General features: G+C 57.1%; 3 protein-coding genes and 1 long non-coding RNA gene across 19 annotated transcripts in view; 2 read left to right on the top strand and 2 right to left on the bottom strand.

The window, feature by feature from the left end:
* Window positions 1-4,212, bottom strand: part of LOC129051810 (uncharacterized) — a 9,356-nt gene extending 5,144 nt beyond the window's left edge. The window contains exons 1-2 of the long non-coding RNA XR_008516314.2: window positions 2,675-4,212; window positions 455-2,350 (exon numbers count right to left, since the gene is read on the bottom strand). This is a non-coding gene — a long non-coding RNA (uncharacterized LOC129051810). The remainder of the gene's footprint in view (window positions 1-454; window positions 2,351-2,674) is intronic.
* The window catches only part of ZNF837 (zinc finger protein 837), a 19,764-nt gene extending 10,150 nt beyond the window's left edge, over window positions 1-9,614 (top strand). Inside the window, exons 2-3 of one of the 2 annotated variants that reach the window (XM_009233266.3) lie at window positions 5,283-5,494; window positions 5,849-9,614. In XM_009233266.3, coding sequence (XP_009231541.3) covers window positions 5,878-7,473 — 1,596 coding nt within the window. In that variant the 5' untranslated portion in view covers window positions 5,283-5,494; window positions 5,849-5,877 and the 3' untranslated portion in view covers window positions 7,474-9,614. The remainder of the gene's footprint in view (window positions 1-5,282; window positions 5,495-5,848) is intronic. The other variant, XM_009233265.4, reaches the window with a different exon arrangement.
* On the bottom strand, window positions 7,603-14,220 carry LOC112130126 (uncharacterized). Of its 8 annotated transcripts, none has more exons than XR_008516309.2 (4): window positions 11,959-12,388; window positions 10,613-10,676; window positions 8,822-9,227; window positions 7,603-8,528 (listed from the first exon to the last, which is right to left on the bottom strand). XR_008516309.2 is itself a non-coding variant. In XM_054539224.2 (4 exons), the coding sequence occupies exons 1-4, from the start codon at window positions 12,828-12,830 to the stop codon at window positions 8,437-8,439; spliced, it is 735 nt and encodes a 244-aa protein (XP_054395199.2). In that variant the 5' UTR covers window positions 12,831-14,040; the 3' UTR covers window positions 7,603-8,436. The 8 variants fall into 8 exon arrangements, 3 of the variants coding, with proteins under 3 accessions (XP_054395199.2, XP_054395198.2, XP_054395197.2); XR_008516310.2 differs by having other exon boundaries at window positions 8,822-9,173; XM_054539224.2 differs by lacking the exon at window positions 11,959-12,388 and adding an exon at window positions 12,464-14,040 and having other exon boundaries at window positions 8,962-9,173.
* Window positions 12,218-20,625, top strand: ZNF497 (zinc finger protein 497). Of its 8 annotated transcripts, XM_063720379.1 has the most exons (6): window positions 12,218-12,539; window positions 15,895-16,021; window positions 16,639-17,099; window positions 17,400-17,523; window positions 17,824-18,056; window positions 18,207-20,625. In XM_063720379.1, exons 4-6 carry the CDS (start codon window positions 17,409-17,411, stop codon window positions 19,332-19,334), a joined length of 1,476 nt encoding a protein of 491 aa, XP_063576449.1. In that variant the 5' UTR covers window positions 12,218-12,539; window positions 15,895-16,021; window positions 16,639-17,099; window positions 17,400-17,408; the 3' UTR covers window positions 19,335-20,625. The 8 variants fall into 8 exon arrangements, with proteins under 8 accessions (XP_063576449.1, XP_063576446.1, XP_063576445.1 ...); XM_063720376.1 differs by having other exon boundaries at window positions 16,639-17,012; window positions 17,824-20,625; XM_063720375.1 differs by having other exon boundaries at window positions 17,824-20,625.

The following is a 20,625-nucleotide window of genomic DNA, read 5'->3' as shown; positions in this document are numbered from 1 at the left end:
TAATTTCCAGAACATTTTAATTACCCCAAAACAAAACTCGATACCCATAAAGCAATTACTCCCCATTCTTTTTCCCCTCAGCCCCTGGCGACCACTGATCTACTTTCTGTCCCTCTGGATTTGCCTATTCTGGATATATCGTATAAATGGAATTACGCAATATGTGGTCTTTTGTGACTCACTTCTTTTACTTCCCATGTTTTCTGAAGTCCATGTTGCAGTGTTAGTACTCATCCATTTTTATGGCTGAATAATATCCCATTCAATGGATATACCACATTTTATTTATGCATTTGTCATTTTATATACTCGGCTTGTTTCTCCATTTTGGCTACTGTGAACAGCGCTGCTGTGAACATCTGTGAGCCAGTGTTTGCTTGAATGCCTGTGTTTACTTCTCTTGGGTGGATACCTAGGGGTGGAATTGCTGGGGGTGTGGTAGCTCCATCTTTACCTTTCTGTGGAGCTGAAGATTTCCACGGCAGCTGCACTATCTATATCCCCGCCAGCCAGGTGGGAGTGTGTTCTGTACTTTCCTTTTTTTTTGCCAGGTCTTCTTGTCCTCAGGGCAAACACTCAGCATGGATGGTGCCAGCTGAGGCCAATCAGCTCACCTGCAGTGGGGGAGCCCCATGATAGAGCTTACTGCCAGCAGCTTTGCCAGTCCTGGGTGTATGAGTGGTGCTTTTTGAAATCTTGCCCCCTCCCCGCCCCCAGCTCATTTACTTTATTCACACAGTGAGTCCATACTCCACATTCTGGAGAAAGCTTCCCTTGTCTCCCTGTGGGGGCCTGTGAGAACCCCATCCAGACTCAGGGAGCCCAGCTCCCTCTACTCTGGTGGCTGTGGGTTAGATTCATGTCCACCTGCTGTTGGGACAGTCAGTGCCCATGAGCAGGTGAGGCCCATGGCTGCTTGCCTCCCCATGTGCCCATATCATTCCCCATCCTGTTCTTGGGAAGCTGTGTGGTCAAGACCTGAGGGCAGAAGGGACAGAAAGAGAATAACAAGCTACAACAGCAGCCAGCCAACCCCTCACCTGGAAGGAGTAGCCTCAGACTCAGATCCACAAGTGTTTGGGAAGGGGATGTTTGTAACTGAGTGTCCATTCTGTCTCACACCCTTCCACCTGCGTGGGAGATGACAGGTCACTCTAGGTGCCCTGTGCACAGTCCAGGCCACGGGGCAAAGCATGCTGGTGTTCAGCACCACCCAGATGTCCTCATCCTCAGAGAAGTTCCTTACTTCCAGGCATGCCTCCTTGAGTCCCAAGCTCCAGCTGGCTGATAGGTGGAGAGACCAAGGCATGAAGTGGCAGAGCCCACAGTGCGGGGAGGTGATGGATTTTCTCTAAATTAGACCTGATTAGTGCCACTCTTGAGGGAGGGAGATCGAGGAACGATCAACGCCTTTGGGAGTTTGCATCTGGCTCCGGGAAGTCTCAGGAAAACCCAGACCCCGAGTGGCTTTAAGGTGCAGAGGGAGGGACAGCCTCACCTTTCCTGTCTCACACAGGCCTGGAGGGGACAGGAGGGTTGTGCAATTATCACGTGTGACAAGTGAGGATGAGAAACCTCACATCACACCAGAGTCCCCTTGTCCTTACTGTCACCCTGGCTTATTAGCAAATGCCTGGCCTGGGACCGTACTTGCTGAACCCTTGGCACTGGGCCTGGCCTGGGACCAGTACTTGCTGAACCCTTGGCACTGGGCCTGGCCTGGGACCGGTACTTGCTGAACCCTTGGCACTGGGCCTGGCCTGGGACCGGTACTTGCTGAACCCTTGGCACTGGGCCTGGCCTGGGACCGGTACTTGCTGAACCCTTGGCACTGGGCCTGGCCTGGGACCGGTACTTGCTGAACCCTTGGCACTGGGCTTGGCCTGGGACCGGTACGTGCTGAACCCTTGGCACTGGGCCTGGCCTGGGACTGGTACTTGCTGAACCCTTGGCACTGGGCCTTTCTGCTCTCCAGCTCAGGCCAGCAGCCTCCCATACAGCAGAGCAGGAACCGGGCCTGGCTGCTTCAAAGGCCCTTCATGACCTGCAGAACTTGTCCAACTCTGCATTTTTGTTTTTAACCGTTTGGTATGTTTAATTTCCACTCAAAAACATTCATCCCCAGAGTGCTGGCCGTCAATGCATTTCTGCTATTGTGGTCGTTATGTCCAAGAAGGAAATAACCCCCCAGGGGCAACTGGCAGCAGCTTCCTTCGGAGAACTGCGGCCAGTCGCTCTGAAGTGTCCTTGGCTGAAAAGTCAACATGTAGAGTCTTGGTTAAATGCTTCGTGAGTCCTTTTAGTTCCCGGTCAAGTTATTTCAGGCCACCAGGTGGCCCAGGGCAACTGCCTGTTAGAAATTTGCAAAACAGACAGAAAAAGTGACATCAGGTGAAGGATGTCTCACCATGTTGGCGAGGATGGTCTCGATCTCTTGACCTCGTGATCCGCTCCCCTCGGCCTCCCCAAGTGCTGGGATTACAGGCGTGAGCCACCGCACCTGGCCCTCTGAGACATTTAATAAATGGATATCGGCTGGGTGCGGTGGCTCACGCCTATAATCCCAGCACTTGGGGAGGCCGAGACGGGTGGATTACCTGAAGTCAGGAGTTCGAGACCAGCCCGGTGAACATGGTGAAACCCCGGCTCTACTAAAAAAAAAATACAAAATTACCCGGGCTTGGTGGCGGATGCCTATAATCCCAGCTACTCGGGAGGCTTAGGCAGGAGAATTGCTCGAACCCAGGAGGCGGAGGTTGCAGTGAGCCGAGATCGCGCCACTTCATTCCAGCCTGGGCAACAAGAGTGAAACCCTGTCTCTAAATAAATAAAAATAAACAAACAAATAAATAAAGGGATATCTGGCCAGGCACGGTGGCTCATGCCTGTAATCCCAGCACTTTGGGAGGCCGAGGTGGGCAGATCACAAGGTCAGGAGTTCAAGACCAGCCTGGCCAGCATGGTGAAACCCCGTCTCTACTAAAAATACAAAAAATTAGCCAGACATGGTGGCAGGCACCTGTAATCCCAGCTACTCAGGAGTCTGAGGCAGGAGAATTGCTTGAACCCGGCAGGCGGAGGTTGCAGTGAGCTGAGATAGTGCCACTGCACTGCAGCCTGGGTGACAGAGAGCGCCTCCGTCTCAAAAAAAACAAAATAAATAAATAAAATAAGAGGATATCTGCCTGGACAGAAAAGGGAACACAGGACAAAAGGAGAAGAATCTGAGCTCCTGTGCTCAATGAAGCAGTGATTTACAAGGGTGCCACAAGTGCGTCCATCTCATGCTCTGCATGTGATGTTAGCCATCCGGGATTCATAGTCTAAAGGCTGTGCTGGACAGATCCATCTTTGTTCTGGAAACAATGAGATCTAGGGAGGGGACAGGAGGATTGTGCAGTTATCACATGTGTGAGGCTGAGAAACCTCACATCACAACACAGTGAGGAAAATATTAATTAATTAATTAATTTATTTATTTATTTTTGAGACGGAGTCTTACTCTGTCGTCCAGGCTGGAGTGCAGTGGCGCGATCTCAGCTCACTGCAAGGTCTACCTCCCGGGTTCATGCCATTCTCCTGCCTCAGCCTCCGGAAGAGCTGGGACTACAGGCGCCTGCCACCTCGCCCGGCTAATTTTTTGTACTTTTACTGGAGACGGGGTTTGACTGTGTTAGCCAGGATGGTCTCAATCTCCTGACCTCGTGATCCACCCGCCTCGGCCTCCCAAAGTGCTGGGATTACAGGCGTAAGCCACCGTGCCCGGCCCTTTTTTTTTTTTTTTTTGAGACGGAATCTCGCTCTGTCGCCCAGGCTGGAGTGCAGTGGCCCAATCCCAGTTTACTGCATCCTCCACCTCACAAGTTCAAGTGATTCTCCTGCCTTACCCTTCTGAGTAGCTGGGACTACAGGCATGCATCACCATGCCCGGCAATTTTTTTTTTTTTTTTTTTTGAGACAGAGTCTCGTTCTGTTGCCCAGGCTGGAGTGCAGTGGAGCTATCTTGGCTCACTGCAAGCTCTGCCTCCCAGGTTCACACCATTCTCCTGCCGCAGCCTCCCGAGTAGCTGGAACTACAGGCGTGGGCCACCACACCCGGTTAATTTTTTGCATTTTTAGTAGAGACAGGGTTTCACCGTGTTAGCCAGGATGGTCTCGATCTCCTGACCTCGTGATCCACCCACCTAGGCCTCCCAAAGTGCTGGGATTACAGGCGTGAGCCCCCGCGCCCGGCCCTCCCCCCCTTTCCCTTCTTCCCTCCTCCCTTCCCCCCTCCCTCCTTCTCTCTCTCTCTCTCTTTTCTTTTCTTCCTTTTCTTTTTTCGACAGAGTTTCACTTTTGTTGCCCAGGCTGGAGTGCAATGGTGCGATCTCGGCTAACTGCAACCTCCACCTCCCAGGTTCAAGTGATTCTCTTGCCTTAGCCTCCTGAGTAGCTGGGATTACAGGCATGCACCACCATGCCTGGCTAATTTTGTATTTTTAGTAGAGACGGGGTTTCTCTATGTTGGTCAGGCTGGTCTCAAACTCCCGACCTCAGGTGATCCATCTGCCTCGTCCTCCCAAAGTGCTGGGATTACAGGCGTGAGCTACCGTGCCTGGCCGTCCTTTGTTTTCACTTGCTATTCAATTGCTTGCTTAGGAGATGAATATTTATATATGCACGTGTGTGTATCTCGGCAAAGTCCACTGTTGTAAGCAGAATAATGGCCCCCTGAAAGATCTGCACGTCCTGTTCCCTAGAACCTCTGAATATGTTACTTCACAAGGCAAAAGAACTGAGTGTGATGCGGTTTTGGATCTTGAGATGGGGGGATTCCTGGATTATGTGTGGTTGGCCTAGTGTGATCACAAGAGGCAGAAGGGTCAGAATCCTATAAGGAGTATAAGGAGATTTGACGACAAACCCAGAAAGAGAGACGAACATGTCTTACTGCTGGCTTGAAGATGGAAGAAAGAAAAGTAGGTGGCATCTAGAAGCTGGAAATGGTCAGCAAACGTCCTCCCCAAGAGCTTCTGGAAGGAACCCACACTACTGAAACCTTCACTTAGGACTTATGACCTCCAGAACTCTGAGAACAAGTTTGCATTATCTCAAGCCACTATGGGGGTGGCAGTTTGTTAAAGCAGCAGTAGGTAACTAATATAGCCACAGTGGAATTTTAAAATAGTAATAGCAGGCGCCAGGCCTTGCTAATAATGTCCACACTTGCTTGAATGATCTGGGCTGCCTGTCTCCCTACTCAGCTGTTTATACTTACCGTTATCATACCCATTTTGTAGATGAGGCTGCCAACCTTGAGAGCACCACCGTTACCTGGTTGAAGAGGGGAGGGGAAGTCCAGCATTGGCCTCTGCAGCGTGGATCTCCCGGCCAGGCTCTCAGCTGTCAGGTGAGTCTCACCTCACACCTCCCAGAAGACATCGACAATGGCAGTGAATGGAGCCAGGAGGACCCGGAGTGTGGGCTTGCCACTGAGAAACTGAGGCCAGGAGTAAGTGAGATTTTGGGGAGCTGGCAGCTGAGCAACGGGGGAGTCCCTGTTGCTTGGGGAAGGGGGACCAGGGAGGGCCTTAGCCAGGGGCACAGTGTTTTAGGAGCTAGTGTTGGGGAGGAACAGTGATGGGGGCAGGCAGAGCCTGGGAAGCTGTTCTCTGGGGTCTGGGTGGTGACAATTTGAAGAGGGGCAGGAGGGCCTGCCTATGTCACTCCATTTACCCTTTCGCATCTGCAGAGAGCTGGGGGCCGGCCAGTAGGTGCCAGCTGTGGGGTGATCGCTCTTTGGCCCAGTTCTCCACTTCTCTCCTCCTGGGAACTGCCAACCTCCATTTCTTCTCTGTTCTTCCAGATCCTACAACCAGAACTCTGCGCCCCAGGATGGAGGCTCCAGCCCAGAAGGCTGGGCAGGGAGGAATCCCCAAGGCCGATGCCCAGGGTGCCTCCGGGGCCCAGGGGAAGAGGCCCGAGGAGCCAAGGCCTCTCGAAGAGGACCGAGCTGGGAGCCGCCCCACTCAAAAGGGGGACCTGCGTGGAGCGGCGGGCGGTAGGACGACTCCCCCAGGCGGGGGCTCCCAGGGCTGCAGCCTCGGGGTGAGCCCCGGCCCGGGGACCCGGCACAGCGCCGGGACCAGACCCCTCGTGCGGGAGCCGTGCGGCCCCACCTCTTCTCAGGACCCTGAGCTAGTTATCCCCGAGGGGCTGCAGGCCCAGGAGGGCCCCTGTAGGAGCCCGGCGCGTGGCGGGGACTGCAGCAGGAACTCCTGCCTGGCGCGGCATCGCGGGGCGCCCGCTGGGGAGACGCCACCTGTGTGTGACCCCTGTCCGGAGCGGCTCCGGAACCGCTCCTGGACTCAACTGTGTGAGGTCCACACGGACTGTTGGCCGTGCCAACCGGGGACTGGCGCTCCGACCTGCCCGAGGACCCCAAAGCCGACCTCCCGCGGGAGAAGCCCCTTGGTGGAGCAGCCCCGGGCTTGCGCTTGCGGCGAGGCCTTTGCGTGGAGGGCCGTGCGGATCCCCCAGGAGAGGCTGCCTGCGACGGAGGACCCCCGTCCGTGTGCCCAGTGCGGGAAGCGCTTCCGCCCCAACCAGCAGCAGCAGACGGGCAAGAGCCCCCCCGTGTGTCCTGAGTGCGGCCAAACCTCGCGACCTCGCCCGATTGTTCCCGACCCCCCGGCCCAGCGACTGTACGCTTGCGACGAGTGCGGCAAGGCCTTCACGCGCACCTCCAGCCTGCTGCAGCACCAGCGCATCCACACGGGCGAGCGGCCCTACGAGTGCGCCGAGTGCGGCAAGGCCTTTGTGCGCTGCTCCGGCCTGTACCGCCACCAGAAGACGCACTCGGCCGAGCGCCACCGGCGTGGCCCCGTCCTGGCCCGGCGCGCCTTCTGGCTGGGGTGCCCGCCCTGCGGGGACTGCAGCGAGCGGAGTCCCCGACGGGGGTCGGGACCCGGGGAGAAGCCGTACGAGTGCGCCGACTGCGCCAAGGCCTTCGGGCTGTTCTCGCACCTCGTGGAGCACCGGCGCGTGCACACCGGCGAGAAACCCTACGCGTGCCCCGAGTGCGGCAAGGCCTTCAACCAGCGCTCGAACCTGAGCCGGCACCAGCGCACGCACAGCAGCGCCAAGCCCTACGCGTGCCCACTGTGCGAAAAGGCCTTCAAGGGCCGCTCGGGCCTGGTGCAACACCAGCGCGCTCACACCGGCGAGCGGCCCTATGGCTGCCCCCAGTGCGGCAAGACCTTCCGCGGCTGCTCCGAGCTGCGCCAGCACGAGCGTCTGCACTCGGGCGAGAAGCCCTACATCTGCCGCGACTGCGGCAAGGCCTTCGTGCGCAACTGCAGCCTGGTGCGCCACCTGCGCACGCACACGGGCGAGCGGCCCTACGCGTGCGGGGAGTGCGGCCGCGCCTTCAGCCAACGCTCCAACCTCAACGAGCACCAGAAGCGGCACGCGGGCCGCGCCGCGCCTTGACTGCAGGAGCCCAGAGTCGACGCGTCGCCCAAGCGAACCCTGCGTCGAGGAGGGGCCTTTGTCCCAGAAAACCCACCAACGTTTGTAACCTTAATTAAACTTCACTTTCTACACATGGCGTCCACAGGCTTCCACTGACTCGAGTTTTATTTGACCTTTTCTAACCGGGCGCACAGCATCCGGTTGCAAGCATAAGCAGTAATAATCTCGAGTGGGCGCTGATACGGCCCACACGCTGTGTCCACGATCTCTAGGGTCTTTTTCTCTGGAGAGCCGCGGTGCGTGTTACTGGGCTCTCTGGTATGCGAGGAAACGGGGAAAAGTGACTCTCCAGAGGCACGACCATAAGACGGTGGAGACAGGATTCGAACCTAGGGCCTCTCATGCCCCTTGGGCGGCTTCAGGAGCCTTGGGACCTCGGGGTATTTGCACACCCTCTACCGTAGCCGGCCTGGCACAGCTCGTAACCCTCCAGAGGTGAGACCTCAGGGCAGGCTTCTGCCTGTCCGGGACCTGGCGGCTTGGTAGTCGCAGCAGAAAGGGTTCCCTTTGGTGAAGTGTGATGCCCTGGCAAGCCTGCCCTGGTCTGACTGACGAGCGGGTCGCCGTATTGTCGTCCCCCGCTGGACTCCAGACTGAACCGCATCTCCCCAAGCCTCCGCGGTGTGAGTGGAAGTGGGTGCCTGAGGTGTTGGCACGACGTCCCCAGCACCGCAGAGGTGAGAGTCCACCGGAATCTACCACAGCATGCCTCTTCCCAGCTATGTGAGTGGCTGTCCATGGCTATGATTCGTTTCTCCCTGCATTTCATCCACACTGGTTCCAGACAGACCCAAGGCTCCCACTCCAGAGGCTGAATGGGGCAGGCTGACTAGGGACAGATCTGTGTGGAGCACCTTGCCCTTTGGCTGCGGTTTCCTCCTCACACCAGCTGGGAGGGCCTGGAGGATGCTTGCACGTGGCTCAGCTAGAGCCCTGGAGAGGGCAGAGCCCTGGGCCCTCAGGGCCTAGACCTTGTTGCTTCCAATAGGGTTCCCCAAGTGTGGCCTGGGACCCTGAAACAGAAGAATCCTAGGTGGCCCCTGCAGCCACACTGGGGACCGCATGGGCTGGTCACTGACATTTACCACACTCTGTGGCCCTCATGCTACTGTGCAGATGGGCACCGTTTACACCCCAGACATTGGTGACCCTCCATGGAATACCTCCTTATTTGCCCTTGCCAAGGTCAGACCAGGGAAAGTGTCTCTGAAGGGTGGATGCTCAGAGCTTCCAGTGGGGCAGCCAAAGGGCAGGGCCTGAAACCAGCCTCAGAGGCCCCTGGGGAATCCACCCAGGAGAAACTCACCTCACAGTGTCCTCTGTCCTCCGCAGCCCCCAGAAGGCTCAGGTCTTGGTTAATCCAGGACTCACCCACCAGGGGCTTAAATCCCTCTGTTCTGGGGAAAGCATCCTCATAAGGGAGGCCCTGCCCATGGTTCCTCCTACCTGGTAGTCTCCTTGATGCTCTCCCCAGCCTCCAGGAGAGGGAGAGCAGTGCTTGCCCTGCCCCTAGTCCTCCAGGACTCTTCTCACAGAATTTCCCCAAGCAGCAGCCCTCCTGGTGTTCTGTGGCTTTTATGTGCTGCTCAGTCAGGTGTGGCCAGAAGAGGAGACACAGGACAAGCTCAGGAAAACAAAGTTCATCATGCTCACAGATCCTGGAAACAGGAGGCGCGGCCCACCAGGAAGGACACATGAGAAAGCACCAGCATCTGTCAGAGGCAGCAGCGGCAGGAGCAAGGGGGAGCTCTAAGCCAGAGCCTTTACTGGGGTTTCCAAGGGAAAAGCAAGGCAGAGCAGAGCCCACAGCACAGGACTGGCTAGCTAGAGTAATTCCTGTGGGCTTTCAGCTGTGGGAGTGTTCCCCAGCTGCTTGGCTCCTGTTCCTGGGATGATTAAGACAGAGGAATACTGTCTCCTGCGGTGTGTGGACCAGATAGAGGGGTGAGGCTCTGAATTGGTTAGTTTGCACATCAAGGGCATGCTCCAGGCCAAGCGTGGTGGCTCAGGCCTGTAATCCCAGTGCTTTGGGAGGCTGAGTTGGGCGGATGGCTTGAGCTCACGAGTTCGAGACCAGCCTGGGCAACGTGGCAAAACCCCGTTTCTACTAAAAATACAAAAATTAGCCAGGCATGGTGGCATACGCCTGTAATCCCAGCTACTTGGGAGGCTGAGGCACAAGACTCCCTTGAACCTGGGAGGCAGAGGTTGCAATGAGCTGAGATCGCGCCACTGCACTCCAGCCTAGGTGAGAGAGCAAGACTTTCTCAAAAATAAATAAATAAATAAACACTTATCATCGCACACATTTTCTGGGGGTGGGGAATTCGTGACCAGCTTGGCCTGTGGTTCTGGCTCAAGGCCTCTCACGAGGTTGAAGTCAACATTGCAGCCAAGACTGCAATCATCTGAAGGCCCCACTGGGGTTGGAGGATGCACTGCTCCACTGCCTCTCCACAGGACTGCAGACCTGAGTTTCCTCATGGCCGGGCAGCTGAATTCTTCCAGCATGGGTGATCCAAGACTACAGGCGCACGCCACCACGCCTAGCTAATTTTTGTATTTTTAGTAGAGACAGGGTTTCACCACGTTGGCTAAGATGGTCTCGATCTCTTGACCTCGTGATCCCCCCACCTCAGCCTCCCAAGTGTTGAGATTACCGGCGTGAGCCACTGCGCCCAGCCCTGTTTTTTGTTTTTTGTTTTTTTTTCTTGAGATGGAGTCTCGCTCTGTTGCCCAGGCTGGAGTGCAGTGGCATGATCTCGGCTCACTGCAACCTCTGCCTCCCAGGTTCATGCGATTCTCCTGCCTCAGGCTCCCAAGTAGCTGGGATTACAGGTATGTACCACCATACACAGCTAATTTTTGTATTTTTAGTAGAGACGAGGTTTCACCACGTTGGTCAGGCTGGTCTCGAACTCCTGACCTCAGGTGATCCGCCCACCTCCACCTCCCAAATTGCTAGGATTACAGGCCTGAGCCACCCCGCCCGGCCAATAAAATTTTTTTTAAAGCTAAAATTGACTCTCATGCAAATAAGATAAAATGAACATATGTTAAATATTTTAACTTAATGAGAGAAATAGTAAGATGTTACCAGTTACTTGATGATGGAGGAAAGGACCAAAATCCAAGGAGTACATGGAATGCAGCTCTAGGTGCTGAAAAAGGCAAGGAAAGGTTCTATGTTAGAGCTTCTAGAAGGAGCTCAGCCCTGTCAGCATCTTGTTTCAGCTCAGTCATATCGATGGTAGACTTCTGGTCGCCAGAACTGTGAGTGAATATATTTCTGCTGTTTTAAGCCACCAAATTTGTGGTAATTTGCTGCATAACCACAGGAAACTAACACACCATCCCTCAGTTCTGCTTTTCTGTATGGACTCCATTCCCTAACAGATTCATCCCTCAGTGGGGCAAGAAGGCTGCAGCTGCCCCAGCTGACAGGTGCTCACAGCCTCAGGTTCAAAGTAGATAGAGGCCCTAACAGTTCAGAGAGAAGTCCCACGATGCTCACAGGTCCAAAGTGACCACTGCCAGGGCCAGGGGGATGGACTGCCCCGTGCTGTGGACCTGGGCCATGTACCCACACTTGCCCAAACCACCTGGGCTGAAGTGAGAGCTCCCTAGTACAAATTGGGAAAAATTGGTACAAAAAGAGCTCGTGGAGGCCGGGTGCAGTGGCTCAAGTCTGTAATCCTAGCACTTTGGGAGGCCAAGGTGGGAGGATCACTTGAGCCCAGAAGTTCAAGACCAGCCTGGGCCATATAGCGAGACCCCATCTCTAGCTATTCATTTATTTTAGCTTACAGCATCTGGTCTATGTTGTTTTTTGAGACGGAGTCTTGCTCTGTCACCCAGGCTGGAGTGTGCAGTGACATGATCTCAGCTCACTGTAACTTCTGCCTCCCCGGTTCAAGCGATTCTCCTGCCTCAGCCTCCCGAGTAGCTGGGATTACAGGCGGGCGCCAACAAGCCTGACGAATTTTTGTATTTTCAGTAGAGACGGGGTTTCACCATGTTCGTCAGGCTGATCTCGAACTCCTGACCTCGTGATCTGCCTGCCTCGGCCTCCCAAAGTGCTGGGATTACAGGCGTGAGCCACCGCGCCCGGTTTATTTATTTATTTTAGCCAACAGCACCCGGTGTTCCCAGGCGGTCTCCCAAGTACTAACCAGGCCCGACCCTGCTTAGCTTCTGCGATCCCGACTCAATTTTTTTTTTTTTTTTTTGAGACGGAGTCTCCCTCTGTCGCCCAGGCTGGAGTGCAGTGTCGCGATCTCGGCTCACTGCAACCTCCGCCTCCCAGGTTCAAGCGATTCTCTTGCCTCAGCCTCCCGAGTAGCTGGGACTACAGGCGCCCGCCCCCACGCCCGGCTAATTTTTTGTATTTTTAGTAGAGACGGAGTTTCTCCGTGTTAGCCAGGATGGTCTCGATCTCCTGACCTCGTGATCCGCCCGCCTCGGCCTCCCAAAGTGCTGGGATTACAGGCGTGAGTCACCGCGCCCGGCCCCCGACTCTGTTTTAAAAACCGCGTGGATTCCAGCTTGGTGGGTGTTCCACAGCGCGTGGGTGTGAGACGCAGCTCAGTGGCGTGAACTCAGCAAGGTTCCAGGGTTGTTAAGACGGCCTGGGGCCGGAGGAAGACTGCCAGGGAGAAGCTACTTCGGCCCGACCTGCGTCCGCGACCCGGACAGCCCCAGGGGCCTGCGTAGCTGTTGGGTGTGTGCCGCAGAGGCGGCCCGGGTGCAGGAAGGGGCGGAGCGCATCCATGGCAACGCAGGACGCCCGAGTAGCTTGGCTGTGGCGCCGTCCCCATGGGAACCAGAAAGGCGCGCGCCCGCAGCCGCGCCACAGTTACGCAGGCGCAGTGGGGAGAAACGCGAGGCCTTGGGCCGCTCTGCCGAATGTAACCGCGCCTCCCAGGAGACCCGGTGCCCGCCCTCCTACCATTCCACGCATCTCGAGCCCGCGTGCGGGCCTCTCTCAGGCCGCGCCTAGTGGACGCAGAGGCGGGCCGAGGACGGTGAGTGACGCCGACGGACACCCTCGACCAGGCACAGATCCGCCCTCCGGCTCCAACCACTCCCGCCGCGCGGGGCAGGGCGGGGCTCGGCCCTGAGCTGGGCCCTCTGGGACCACCGAGAGATAGGCCTCCGCGCCGTCCAGAGAGGCCCGGAAGTGGCCCTGCACGGGCCAGAGGCGACCGTGGTCGGGACGGAAACGGCACCCGTTTGCTGTCCGCTCGGTGAATGCGAGCCTTATGGCGATCAGTTCTGTAGCATCGTGCCTCCTGCGCGTTTATTCTTTCACTCATTCACTCATCACTCTTCCAGCCTTGTTGGCTCCGCCTTCATGCCCTGCCGCGCCATCATTTCTTCCCACATTCATTTATTCGTTCATCAGCCCCCAGCCCGGGTAGTTTCGGAGCTCACCAGGCTGGGCTCGCCTCCGAGCCTGCGGAGCTGCCCGCACAGGCCTCGCGCCACCTGGCCGCAGCTTCTTCCCCTTTATCCACTCCGTATTTGTCCAGCCTAGGCCTTGGGGGTTGTGGGGGAGACACAAGTACCCGTGACTGGTCAGACAAGTGCCCGTTGTTGGGGGCGTGGGCGCTGGGACTGACGCAGGAGGTGGCTCTGATCATGTCGCGGTGAAGAGGAGGCGTTCAGGCTGAGAAAGGGCACGCAGCGTGGATGTGAGGACGTTGGGGAGGCTGGAGCAGTGAGGCCGACAGGAAGGACCTTACGGGGCTCTATCCCACGACGAGGACGGACTCAGGACGGCAGCCCTGATTGATGGGGCTGGCAGGTCGGGGGCGCACAGCACAGGCGGGGCAGCGGTGCCTGGCTCCGCCTTAAGAAACATGGGCCCTTGGGGGACCCGGATTTCTGATTTCTTCAATACACAAATATGGATTTTTATTGAAATCAGATGTCGTTTTTTAAAAAATTTAACTTTTGATTTGAGGTAATTATAAATTCACATGCAGTAACAAATAATGCATACCCTATGTACCCTTTACCCAGTTCCCCTAAAGGTGGCATCTTGAAAAACTAGAGGCCAGGTGCGGTGCCTCATGTCTGTAATCCCAGCAGTTTGGGAGGCCAAGGCGGGTGGATCACTTGAGCTCAGGAGTTAAAGACCAGCCTGATCAACATGGTGAAACCCTATCTCTACTGAAAACACAAAAATTAGCCGGGTGTGGCGGCTGGTGCCTGTAATCCCAGCCTCAGGAGCCTCAGGCAGGAGAATCGCTTGTACCCAGGAGGCGGAGGTCGCGGTGAGCCCAGATCGCGCCACTGCACTCCAGCCTGGGCAACAGAGCGAGACTCTGTCTCAAAAAAAGAAAAGAGAAGAGAAAGAAAAACTAGAGTACAATATCACAACTGAGATGCAGAACATTTCCATCACCACAGGATCCCCGTGTTGCCCTTTCAGAGCCGCATACCCTTCCCTCCTACCTCTGCTCCCCGTTAACGTCTTTTTGTCAACTAGTAATCTGTTCTCATTTCTACCATTTTGTCATTTCACGAATGTTGCATAGGCTGGTCGAGGTGTCTCGCGCCTGTAATACTAGCACTTTGGGAGGCCGAGGCGGGTGGATCATCTGAGGTCAAGAGTTCAGGACCGGCTGACTGGCCGGGCGTGGTGGCTCACGCCTGTAATCCCAGCACTTTGGGAGGCCGAGGCGGGCGGATCACGAGGTCAGGAGATCGAGACCATCCTGGCTAACACGGTGAAACCCCGTCTCTACTAAAAATACAAAAAATTAGCCGGGCGTGGTGGCGGGCGCCTGTAGTCCCAGCTACTTGGGAGGCTGAGGCAGGAGAATGGTGTGAACCTGGGAGGCAGAGCTTGCAGTGAGCCAAGATGGTGTCACTGCACTCCAGCCTGGGCGACAGAGCAAGACTCTGTCTCAAAAAAAAAAAAAAAAAAAAAAAAAAAGGGAGTTCGAGACCAGCCTGGCCAACATGGTGAAACCCCATCTCTACTAAAAAATAAAATAAAATAAAATAGGCCGGGCCTGGTGGCAGGCGCCTGTAATCCTAGCTACTTGGGAGGCTGAGGCAAGAGAATCGCTTGAATCCTGGGGGCAGAGGTTGCAGTGAGCTGAGATTGCGCCACTTCATTCCAGCCTGGGTGAAAGAGCGAAACTCGGTCTCAAAAATAGAAAAATAAAAAATAAAAAAATTAGCTGGGTATAGTGGCACGCACTTGATGTCCCAGCTCCTTGGGAGGCTGAGGTGGGAAGATGGCTTGAGCCTGGGAGATGAGATCGCACCACTGCACTCTAGCCTGGGTGACAGAGCCAGACCCTGTCTCAAAAGGAAAAAAAAAAATAAATGGAGTCATACAATTTTTAAGCTTTTGGGATTCGGTGGTAACTTTTTAAAAAACATAAATACCATACAATTCATCCTTTTAAAGTGTATAATGCAGTGGTTTTTAGTATATTCAGTGTTGCACAGTCATCTCCACTAATTCCAGAGTATTTTCATCACTCCGGCTGTATCTCCCATTTCTCTCTTCCCTGCAGATCCTGGCAACCACTGATCTACTTTCTGTCTCTTACAGACTTATCTGTTCTGGACATTTCACATAAATGGAATCACATAATATGAATGGAATCACATATGAAGTCTTTTGTGTCTGAATTTTTCATTTTCACTTAGCATAATATTTTCAAGATTCATCCATCTTGTAGTGTGTATCAGTACTTTATTCTGTTTTTTTTGAGACAGAGTCTCACTTTGTCACCCAGGCTGGAGTGCAGTGGCGCGATCTCAGCTCACTGCAACCTCCACCTCCCGGGTTCAAGCAGTTCGCTGCCTTTTCCTCCCAAGGAGCTGGGATTACAGGCGCCTGCCACCACGCCTGGCTAATTTTTGTATTTTTAGTAGAGACAGAGTTTCACCATGTTGGCCAGGCTGGTCTTGGAATTCCTGACCTCGTGATCCACCCGCCTCGGCCTCCTAAAGTGCTGGGACTACAGCCGTGAGCCACCGCGCTTGGCCTAACTTAAATTTTTAAAACACTTCCTGGAGGGGACAAACAGGACCCATCTGCTGGTCTGACTCTGGGTGTCCTGTTCACAGTCTCTGTCTTAGGTGTTCTGTGTGTGGGATGAAGGGAGCCAAGGAGACAGGGCAGGGCAGGGACCCTCAAGAAAAGCAGGGGGGTGGGGAAGGGACAGTACAAGCAGCCATGGCACCTCAGTGTGTCCCTCAGCCACCTGGACACACAGGTGGGCAAAGATGCTGACACTGGGGGCCAGAAACGCCAATACCCCCATTCTTCCATTTTTACTCAGTCTCAGGTGGTCCCAAGGAGGGGACCTTCGTGGCCTTGCTGTGCTCACAGGCTCACCTTTGTGTTTCCAGCTGCAGAGAAAGTACCCTGGGCCATGCAGCTGCCCTCCCCTCCCGGGAAAGGGGCAGGATGGCTGCCCAGATGAGTGAGGCATCAGCCCTGGCCCCCCAAGTCTTCCAGACTCCACTGGAACTGATGGTGGGTGAGCCCAGCTCCAAGAGCCCTGGCCAGTGCTTCTGGGGGTTCTGCTATGAGAAGGCAGAGGGGCCCTGAGGGGGGGCCCTGGCTCAGCTGTGTGAGCTGTGTTGCCAGTGGCTGATGCCTGAGGCCTGCTCCAAGGAGCAGATGCTGGAGCTCTTGGTGCTGGAGCAGTTATTGGGCACACTGCTCCCAGAGATCCAGGCCTACACGCAGGAGCAGTGGCCAGGCAGCCCTGAGTAGGCCACTGCCCTGGCGGAGCGGCTACAGCAGGAGTCAGCTGGGCCAGGACTCCAAATGAGTGGGGACTGGGCTGGGGACTGGGTGTGCTTCCCCTGCTCACGACCCCAGCAGAGCCAGCACTGGGGCCAGTCGTGGGTTGGTGGCTGAGCGGGCCTGGGGGCTGTGGGAAAGTGATGGTGACAGGTAGGAGTTTGGTGGTCTTGGCTTGGGCGGCAGAGTCAGAGAGCTCCAGTCCACACCTGTGTGCTCCGCACTGTGTCCTGAGAACTGAAGGTGCAGAGAAGGGTGGGTCATGCCACCGCATGCTCCTTGTTTTCTCCTCAGATCTGCTAGGCTGAACACCTCACCCTGCCCTGCTGCCTTCCTGTCCCCAGGTGCCAGCCCCCAGGCCCCAAGAGGAGCTGGTCCCCAGGACAGAGGAGGGAGAGGAGCAAGAGGCTCCCCCGGGTGCCTTCCAGGCCCCACCTCCAGGTATGGCACCATCCACACACTTGTCCCTGCCCTGCCTTGGCAGCGGGGCTGGAGACTACACAAGGATGATAAGGTGCTCAGGGCAAATGGGGATGGGTTTTGCTCGCTGTAGAGACTTCGCTGTGGGAAGGATGGGCTGGACAGGCAGGCATGGCCTCAGGACCAAGGAGGCCCTCCCACCCTTGGCCTCTCTCTCTCTCAGGGGGCTGCACAGCCACCCCATGCCTTGGACCACCTAGTCTGACCTACACAGAGGCCTGGTGTGGACACTGCCTGGGTAACAGCCACTGAGATCCTCCAGCCTGGACATGCTGCCCATATTGTGTGGAGGGGACTACCCAGGGATCCAGCCAGGGTGGAGTGGGTGAGGCAGACATAGCTGTGTTTGGGTCAGGCAGTCACCATCACTTTCCCACAGCCCCCAGGCCCTCTCAGCCACCAACCCACAACTGGCCCCAGTGCTGGCTCTGCTGGGGTCGTGAGCAGGGGAAGCACACCGAGCCCCCAGCCCCAGCTTCCACTCATCTGGAGTCCTGGCCCAGCTGACTCCTGCTGTAGCCGCTCCACCAGGGCAGTGGCCTCCTCAGGGCTGCCTGGCCACTGCTCCTGCGTGTAGGCCTGGATCTCCGGGAGATCCAGCCTTCATTCAGGTGGTGTCCTCCAGCCTCCTGGAATGAAGACGGGTCCATCGTCTTCCTCACAAACTGGAGTCTCCACCTTCTTGACACTTGGGGCCCCACCCCGTCAAGCAAGGGGAAGAGAGTGCTGCCACAGTAGGGCCACTGCAGGTTCGTGGGCAACTTTGAGTCCTTCTGCGATGCTGGCGCCCCCTCCCCCGTGCTGGGCCGGGCCGGGTGTGGGGATGTGCACGTGGCCCTGTCAGGCAGGCCCAGAGTGTTGGCCCGTCCCCCGAGTGTCTAGCCTGCCTGCTGGTCTTCCTGCTCCAGGCTCCAGAGGACACTGGGCATCCAGGGCCCTGGAGGAGAAGAGTGGGGATGACAGCCCACCCACCGTCGTGTCCCCCTGAGGCCCTCTGTTTGGTGTTCTTTGTATTCTCTAAGGTACTTGCCTTTTCTCTCCTGTTTTAGGTCACAGGCGCGAGATGGAGTCCCCAGGAGGGTGGACCCTGCAGGTGGCCCCAGAGGAAGGCCAGGGCCTCTGCAATGTGAAGACTGCCACGAGGGGCCTCACTGAGGGGGCTGTGTCTGGAGGCTGGGGGGCCTGGGAAAACTCCACGGAGGTTCCGAGGGAGGCAGGGGACGGCCAGCGGCAGCAAGCCACACTGGGGGCGGCGGACGAACAGGGAGGCCCCAGCAGGGAGGTGGGCCCCGCAGACGGTGGGCGGGACGGGGCTGGGCCCGGGAGCGAGCCTGCAGACCGGGCGTTGCGCCCTTCGCCTCTCCCAGAGGAGCAGGGCTGCCGGTGCGGGGAGTGCGGCAAGGCGTTCAGCCAGGGCTCTTACTTGCTGCAGCATCGGCGCGTGCACACAGGCGAGAAGCCGTACACGTGCCCCGAGTGCGGCAAGGCCTTCGCCTGGAGCTCCAACCTCAGCCAGCACCAGCGCATCCACAGCGGCGAGAAGCCCTACGCTTGCCGGGGGGGCGGCAAGGCCTTCCGCGCGCACTCGCAGCTCATCCACCACCAGGAGACACACAGCGGCCTGAAGCCCTTCCGCTGCCCGGACTGCGGCAAGTCCTTCGGCCGAAGCACCACGCTGGTGCAGCACCGACGCACGCACACGGGCGAGAAGCCCTACGAGTGCCCGGACTGCGGCAAGGCCTTCAGCTGGAACTCCAATTTTCTGGAGCACCGGCGCGTGCACACGGGCGCGCGGCCGCACGCCTGCCCGGACTGTGGGAAGGCCTTCAGCCAGAGCTCCAACCTGGCAGAGCACCTGAAGATCCACGCGGGCGCACGGCCACACGCCTGTCCCGACTGCGGCAAGGCCTTCGTGCGTGTGGCGGGGCTGCGGCAGCACCGACGCACGCACAGCAGCGAGAAGCCCTTCCCCTGCGCCGAGTGCGGAAAGGCTTTCCGCGAGAGTTCGCAGCTTCTGCAGCACCAGCGCACGCACACTGATGAGCGGCCCTTCGAGTGCGCCGAGTGCGGCCAGGCTTTCGTCATGGGCTCCTACCTGGCGGAGCACCGGCGCGTGCACACGGGCGAGAAGCCTCACGCGTGCGCCCAGTGCGGCAAGGCCTTCAGCCAGCGCTCCAACTTACTCAGCCACCAGCGCACGCACTCGGGCGCCAAGCCCTTCGCCTGCGCCGACTGCGGCAAGGCCTTCCGCGGCAGTTCGGGCCTGGCGCACCACCGGCTTACGCACACGGGCGAGCGACCCTTCGCCTGCGCAGAATGCGGCAAGTCATTCCGCGGCAGCTCCGAGCTGCGCCAGCACCAGCGCCTGCACTCTGGAGAGAGGCCGTTCGTCTGCGCCCACTGCAGCGAGGCCTTCGTGCGCAAGTCGGAGCTCTTAAGCCACCGGCGCACGCACACGGGCGAGAGGCCCTACGCTTGCGGCGAGTGCGGGAAGCCTTTCAGCCACCGTTGCAACCTCAACGAGCACCAGAAGCGGCACGGGGGCCGCGCTGCGCCCTGACCCCTGACCCGAGGACGCCCTGAGCGGGAGGTCGCGGACACGGGGCACTGCGGGATCCAGGGCGTGAGTGCGCTGTCTGCCGGCTCAACCTTTTTCGGGCCTCGGGTGCGGGCGCCCTCCTGCTGGGAGTGCAGGGGCGGCCTTGGGTGTGGAGAACCCTGGCTGCACAGTCCCTTTGACGATAGCCCACCGGCCACCCAGGCCTGGCTAGGGACATGTGGGATGGGCTCTTACCCCAGGGAGGGCGGCAAGCTTCACTTCGGCGAGAGGTTCGTCCATGCAGTGGTGGGCAAGAACTGGGGTGTCCGACAGATGTGGCTGTTTCTTTAAGTTCTCTGGCACTGTCAAAGCAGCCAACCCACCCCACAGTCCACATGGTCACCATTGCTGCTACCAGCTGCTCAGTGCGGCGGCCACTGTATCTCCTAAGGTGCTCGCTCCAGTCAGCACTTCATCTCAGGCAACCACAGGTGACAGTTAAACATGATGAAACCGCATGCTATGGCTTTCTAGTGTCTCATATTCTGTTGGCAAGAGGCTCAGCACTGCATTCCTGACCGAGGTCAGAACCAGATCAATCCCAGAATCTCACCTTTGTAGGTCTGTTTCATGGGACTTTTCTTTTTTAGGGGAGGGCGCAGGGTTTCACTCTGTCACCCAGGCTGGAGTGCAGTGGTGCAATCACGGTTTATTGCAGCCGCGACTTCTTAGGCTCAGGTGATCCTCCCACCTCAGCCTCCCAAGCAGCTGGGATGACAGACTTGCGTCACTACACCTGGCTAATTTTAAAATTTTTTGTAGGGACAGTATCTCACCATGTTGCCTAGGCGGGTCTCAAACTCCTGGGCTCAAGTGATCCTCCTGCCTCAGCCTCCCAAAGCGTTGGGATTACAGGCGTGAGCCACTGCACCTGGCCAGGGAACCTTCTTTATACCAAGTACCACACCAGTCAGAATCAAGTCAGGAAATAGAAACCACACTAGGTATTTCAAACACAGGGGATATAAGTTAGGGACTGATTGTGCAGGTTTTGCAAGGCTCAGAGAGCAAAAGTGGATGTTGCAGAACCTCAGAGCTGGATACTTGCAGGAAGCTTCTACCACCCTTAGGGTTGGAGAACCCAGGGGAGCTAAGAGGAGGGTGCAACGAGGCTGGTGTTGGGACTGCCAAAGGAAACAGACTGACAGCTCCATCTCTGCAGACCTCAGATTTGACCAGGCCTCTGGCTGCCTGGGCAGCCTCACTGCCAATGGGCTGAAAGGTTCAGCCACTGTTCAATGGGCTGACTTCT

This window comes from Pongo abelii, chromosome 20, assembly GCF_028885655.2.
Source record: "Pongo abelii isolate AG06213 chromosome 20, NHGRI_mPonAbe1-v2.0_pri, whole genome shotgun sequence".
Taxonomy (NCBI): domain Eukaryota; kingdom Metazoa; phylum Chordata; class Mammalia; order Primates; family Hominidae; genus Pongo; species Pongo abelii.
Note: the sequence above shows the minus strand (reverse complement) of the source record. Positions and strands in the feature narration are given on the sequence as shown.

Coding starts and splice junctions, on each gene's coding strand:
- LOC112130126 (XM_054539222.2), bottom strand. CDS start 12,830: ATGAGTGAAAGAATAAACGCGCAGGAGGCACGATGCTACAGAACTGAT. Junction 10,677..12,463: donor GGCTCGAGATGCGTGGAATG/GTAGGAGGGCGG, acceptor TGCCTTTTTCAG/CACCTAGAGCTGCATTCCAT. Junction 9,174..10,612: donor CCTCCATCATCAAGTAACTG/GTAACATCTTAC, acceptor TCCTGTTTCCAG/GATCTGTGAGCATGATGAAC.
- ZNF497 (XM_063720374.1), top strand. CDS start 17,409: ATGAAGACGGGTCCATCGTCTTCCTCACAAACTGGAGTCTCCACCTTC. Junction 17,524..17,823: donor CCACAGTAGGGCCACTGCAG/GTTCGTGGGCAA, acceptor CTCCTGTTTTAG/GTCACAGGCGCGAGATGGAG.